General features: G+C 46.9%; 1 protein-coding gene across 2 annotated transcripts in view; it reads right to left on the reverse strand.

Moving 5' to 3' along the window:
* PTPN23 (protein tyrosine phosphatase non-receptor type 23) overlaps positions 1–3512 on the reverse strand; it is a 35241-nt gene extending 31729 nt beyond the window's left edge. For both annotated transcript variants that reach the window (XM_074345000.1, XM_074344999.1), the window contains exon 1: positions 3335–3512. In XM_074345000.1, the coding sequence (XP_074201101.1) occupies positions 3335–3418 (84 nt within the window). In that variant the 5' untranslated portion in view covers positions 3419–3512. The remainder of the gene's footprint in view (positions 1–3334) is intronic.
* Between the last annotated feature and the right edge of the window lie 2629 nt (positions 3513–6141).

The following is a 6141-nucleotide window of genomic DNA, read 5'->3' on the forward strand; positions in this document are numbered from 1 at the left end:
TGAGACTGAAGTTAGAGAAGCAGGCTGAAGTAAAGTGGTGACAGGCTTTGAACAGCAGACAGTTTCTCTGGAGGAACCTGGTGGGAAAGTGGAGATTTAGAGAGATCAAGACAGCCAGAGAAGGACAAGAAGCCACTTGGTCGGCAGGATGGCTACCTATGGTATATCTGCCCTTGAGGATGGTTTACTACATGGATCACTAGAAGATAAGCTCTGTGAGGGCAGGGATTTCTGTCATCACATACAGCCTGGAATTCCCAGGGCTGGCACATAAGAGTCACTCAATCACTATTAGTCCAATGAATAAATCAGGGATGGACAGTAACACCTCAGTCCAAGTGAGCTTGACCTGAGCTCAACTGCAGTTGGTTAAGGGCAGGTGTTTGGGACCGGAAGAGCACAAGAGTCATCCCTCATCAGTTTCCAGTGAGTCAGCACTCTGCGCTCCAAAGCACATGTAAGAAGGTGCAGGGCTAGCAGCATTTCCCCACTAAAAAATTATGTGGATCCAGGTATCCCAACCTAAAATTTCGCACTGCAGTTCAAAACCATCTTGTTCTCCTGGCTCTTATTTCACGTTATTCCTTAACTGAAGGCATATCCACCAGGAATGAAAACCAATACTAACCACTCTGAAAGGTTTTTTTCAAAAGCCGAGCTCTCACAAAGAAAAAAACCCTTTACCTTCCTGGGAAACTCCTATTCATTCTTCAAAACCCACCTCTTTAGCAAGTCTTCCCTGATGGCCCCTCCTTAGGCTGGTACTTCTGTACACTGCATATACTTCTGCTCTTCCACTGATGTCACAATCTAATTTTTAAATATCCTCTACCAGACTATGAATTACAGGGAAAAAAGGGACTGTTTCTTATTCATCTGTATTTCAGGGCTCAGCATGCTGCTTGACAGACTGACCTCAAAAGAAACCAATTTTCATCCTACTATTCTAAGTTAAATTCTACCCCTCAGCTCCAAGTCATTGGCAAAGGTTCCCGCAGCTCAGAGCAAGAGTAAAAAAGGACTAGGTTACTGCTGGCAGAAGGCAGTGGGGGCTCTAGGCTTGGGGAGAGGAGTCCAGGTCAGGAAGAGTTCCCAGCTGCAGTGGGTACTGCAGTCTCCTCTACAGAAGAGAGTTCCAGAATACCTGAGGGAGCTGGCAGTTCTAGAGCCCAGCCCACCCATAACAGACTGCTATTCCTCTTCAGTGGGTTCATGTAAACATATGGCACAATTTTAACCTATCAAATAAATGGTGGTATCTTTCTCCATCCCTCCTAAAAGGAAACAAAGAAAAAGAGCTGATGTCTAGGAAGTGAATTTTTTCCTCAGTATCTGATACCACTGTAGTAAATGGCTAACGAGCAACTCCTCTCATGGAGGCCCAGGGGTTCCCAGGGAGATCAATGCTCACATAATACCTTGTGGGCTGAGTGTAAGGGACAAGAGTATCAAGGCTAAGTTCAAACAAAAAGATTTCCTAGGAGTTCTTGGGCTAAGATTTTATCTACTGGACTTCCATAAACGTATGGTCATTATCTTTTAATTCCCCCTCAACTGTCATTCAGTTGACAACATTCAGTTTGACAAACATTTTCTTGAGTGTCAACTATGCAGAGGGGAACTTGCTAAGTTGTGAGGAGCACGGAGATACCTCTCAGGTCACTTACAACTGATGAGAGGGGTTAAAACATAGTGCACATAATTGTCACCAGGAAAAGGATAAAAAGGGATTCAGAAGGGGAAGATTAATCCAGATGAAAGAAGTCTTGTGGGTGAGACAAAGCTTAGACTGGACCTTGAAAGATGGACAGAATCAATAAATAGAGATTAAATCAAGGCCCCATCCCCACCCAACCCAAAGATGAGAGCTCTTCTTGGTGGAAAGAATTCCACAACCAAAGGCACAGAAGAGCAAACAGAGAACGTTAAGGGAACAGCAAGTGGCTGTGAACAGAATTTGAGATACTTGTATCAGAAGCACATAGATCAAGCACATACCGAGCCTGGAAAAAATGTTGAAAGAACTGGGATAGGTGAGGGAGAAGTCTAAATGGGTTATGGTCGAACTAGACAACAACAGAGTTTTCTTGTGTTTTAGAAAAGTTCAGCTAATTGTACTTACATAAAAGAGCAAATGGAAGAGACCAAAGTCTGGGGAAGACGTAATAAAACTTTGGAATTTTAGATCAATTAATCTAATTTCTTGACTTTACAAATGAGTTAAAAGATGCCCAAAGAGGTTAAATGATGGACTGAAAGGAATACAAACTGTTAGTGTCTGAACTAAGACAGTGGTGGTGTAAAGAGAGTATAGGACAGCTTCTTGAGAAACTATTTCCCTACTCATTTTCTTTCTCCTATTTTTTTTCTCAAGCACCTTACTGAGTGGTGCACCATCTATATTATCTGGGACGTATTTTGACAGCTACTGTGCTAAAACCACAAGGATGTCAACATGCAAAAGCCTCCTGGTTGTTTCTTTTCACTTTTCATTGAGGGTTCTGACCCTCAATGCTACCAGGTAGCCATTCCCAAAGCAGCAGATTTCTCAGAACATACCTGAAGCCCAATTAACACACCTGGCCCCACTTTGTATCAACGATGCCGAATCTCGCCATAGCGGTCCCTTGCCTCTGTTAATGCCAAACCTGCCTGTTCCCTCTGTCCAACTGAAGGTTCAACAAATAACCGCTAAGGTCTCTCCGAGAGCTACAACACTGTTATCCTCTCTGGACAGTCGTGAAAAGCTGTAACCCTTCCCCCAAATGACATGGAACTGTATCTTTTGGTCCAAAGGGGCTCCAAATTAGGGTTCTTTTTCTGAGGAGACTAGACATAACTGTAACAAGTGTCAAGAGACTCCAATTGCAGAGGTCAGGCATTCCTGAGGGTCCTCGGGGCTTCCGTCTTAAAGCATATATCCTGAACCATTCTCAGCGTCCGTCCCAGTCCGGTTGCGGACCGAAAGCGCACCGAGGGCCGGGCACAGCCGACCCACAGCCAAGGTGGCGGTCCTGGCGTGCTGAAGGGGCAGAGAACTAGGTCCAGAGCGTCACACCTAGTAAGTGAGGAGCCTCGGTAGGAACCGTGGATAGCCCTGGGCAGAAGTTGGGAAGCGGGTCTCGACGAAACAGCGAGTGCTAGCCCGGAGCGAGGAGGGGAGATGGTCTGCAGGCGCGGGGTAGGGTGGGAGTATGCTAGGCTAAGGAAAGCCAGCGGAGACCTCTCCTGGCCTCACCAGACCCCGCAACAGGGCCCCGGGAGAAGATGGACGCGCGGGGGGGGGGGGGGGCGTCACGCGCTGGCAGATGAGGGAGATACAAGGCGCACTCACCTTCTTCACGGCTGGCTGAAAGTGGAAGTCACCGGCCTCTTTCAGGTCCAGCCAGATCATGGGCATGCGGGGAACGGCCTCCATGGCGGCTGGCACCCGCCGGCCAGCCGGCCGCTCCCCTACCTTTCCCAGCTGCTGCCTCAGACGCGCGCCGCACTCCGCCCCTCCGCGCCGGAAGTCACTGATCACGCGGGGTTAAAAAAAATGCCCCTACGGCCTGCTGGGAGATGCAGTCCCCACCCACGCAGCCTTTTGCGCAGGCTCAACTTCTATTGCGCATACTCAGTCTCCTCCGCTGGGAGGGCGTAGAGGGCAAATCTCCAGCTCGAGACGAAAGGGTTTCTGGGAATAGTAGTCTTCCTATACTTAACGCCCGGCAGTGCACTAACTAGTTTCCTCCTCCTAGGCAAAGTTGACCTACCGGTTTTGGTTCCGGCCTGCGGCCATTCCCACTCACGGGAAGGGTATTAGAGAATCTTGCCTCAGACTTGTAGACCCAAGTAGTGTCGAGGGCTATGGATGACGGGGGCAGGTGCTATGGTAGAGATAACGTGGCCGGCGGGCCGCCCAGAAAAGGTGATATAAAGACAGAGTCCCTGACGTAGGGGCCGCCTGGCCAAGACAGAGATAGGACTAAGAAGAGAGAAAGGGGTTTTGTCCCATGTGTTGAGCTGTGGAACAGAGGAGTGACTAGTCGGAGACTGGCACACTGGGTCCAACCTGTTCGGCCGGGCACTGCCTAAGAGACTGACTGGCACGTCCATTTGTGATGATGGGGAAAGAACGCCTAGGTAGAATGTAAGGTGAAAAAAAGAGGCCCAGAGCAATGTGGATAGATGGAGTGGGAATGAATATATACTGCCACGTGAGTACCTTGGAGGCTGTCTGGAAGAGGACCACGGAACAGAGAACAGTTACTGCCTCTGGAAAGGTGACCTGTAGAGCAGAGATTTTTAAATCATGTATATACTACCTAGCTGTAGAAGTAAATAAGATGGAGAATGGTTTGTTAGACAGGAAGGCAAAAGTGGAAGCAAGGAAACCAGTGTGGAGCCTTTTTTTTTTTTTTTTTTTTTTTGGTAGTCTTCCAGGAGACATGTGATGTCGAGTTGGCACGGAGAGGGGGGCGGGGGAGGTAAAATGTGGGCAGATTTGAGAAATGTTTTGGGGAAAAAAGTGTCCAGATGTCAAATATGATTTACAGGTTTCTAGCTGGTATAGCTAGGTGGCTGCATGGCTGTTTACTGATATGGAAAACAAGGGGAGGAACAGGTTTGGAAGGGAAGAGCGAAGGTTCAGGACTGTGTTAAGCTGCATATAGATGCCTTTGAGGCATTCAGGAGCAGACGTGGAGGAGATCATGGGATGTGGGATCTGGGCTCAGAAGAGAGTGTTCACCCACAACCAAGGACCTAGCTTCCCTTCACACCTGCCTTCATGCCAGTTTAAGTTAGAGCAGAAGAAAATGCAAGTGCACCAACGTTTGTAGTAGCATTATTTACCGTAACCCGAAGGTGGAAATAAACTATCCATCAACAGATGAATGGATAAACAAAATTTAGTATAACATACACTGGACTATTACTCAGCCTTAAAAGGGAAGGAAATTTGATACATGCTACAACAAAAATGAACCTTGAAGACATGATGCTAAGTGAAATAAGTGAGACACAGAAGGACAAATATTGTGTGATTCCACTTAAAAAAAGTAACTAAGAGTAGTTAAATTTATAAAAATAAAAAGTAGAGTGGTGATTGCTCAGAGGCTGAGAGGAGGAGGAATGGGGAATTAGTATTTGATGGGTACAGATGAAAAAGTTCTAGAGGTGAAGGGTGGTGATGGTTGCACAAAAATGTGAATGTACTTAATGCCACTGAACTGGACACTTTAAAATGGGTAAAATGGTAAACTTTACGTTGGGTATATTTACCACAATAAAAAAATTTTTAAGAAAATGCAAGACCCTGTAGATGACTTTTTAAGGAAAAAAAAATTATCAGCATCTTAAAAGAGCTTGTTTCAGGAGGACCATCTTAGGGTCACCTGCTCAGAGGTGGAAGAATTGAGGATAAGACCACAAGTCTGAGATCAAAGTGTCAGCAGGGTTGCTTTCTTCTGAGACCTTACTTCTTGGTTTGTAGATAGTTGCCTTCTACCTGTGTCTTCAGAAGGTCTTCTGTGCGTGTCTGTGTCCTAATCTCCTCTTATAAGGACACCAGTCATATTGGATTAGGGCCTACCCTCATGACCTCATGTTAACTCAATTATCTCTTTAAAGACTCCATCTCCAAATACAGTCACATTCTGAGGTACTGGGGGTTAGTACTTCAACATATGAAATTTGGCCCCTAACACACAGTCTCAGTGACATGAGGGCAATTGGTGTGTGAGGCATCGAAGACCAAGAGCCCCTGTGAGGAGCCCTAGAATGTGAAGGCAATGAGTGAGGATGGGTCAGCGGAGGTAAAACAGCAGAAAGAATATCTCTGGGGCAACAGGTGCCCTCCTAACGCATCTGTTTCCTCACAGAGGCAGAGTTGGGAGTTTGGGGAAGTCTAAGACTCAACAGTACTGGAGAAGGGTAGGCCCCGTCACAAGGGGGAAGCAAACACCGCATTCAGCTGGGTCAGTTCATCTGTCTCTCAAGACTACTCACTCTCCTGTCAGAATTGGAAGGGCCTCAGAGACACAAAGACATCCTCCTCCATTTTACGATGTAGGAACTGACGCCTGAATTGGGGAGTGGACCACTTAAGTCTCCCAGCAAGTGAATGGAAGAGTCCGGGCTAGGCCTGGGTCTCCTCCC

The sequence above is a fragment of the Camelus bactrianus genome, chromosome 17, assembly GCF_048773025.1.
Source record: "Camelus bactrianus isolate YW-2024 breed Bactrian camel chromosome 17, ASM4877302v1, whole genome shotgun sequence".
In the NCBI taxonomy this organism is placed as follows: domain Eukaryota; kingdom Metazoa; phylum Chordata; class Mammalia; order Artiodactyla; family Camelidae; genus Camelus; species Camelus bactrianus.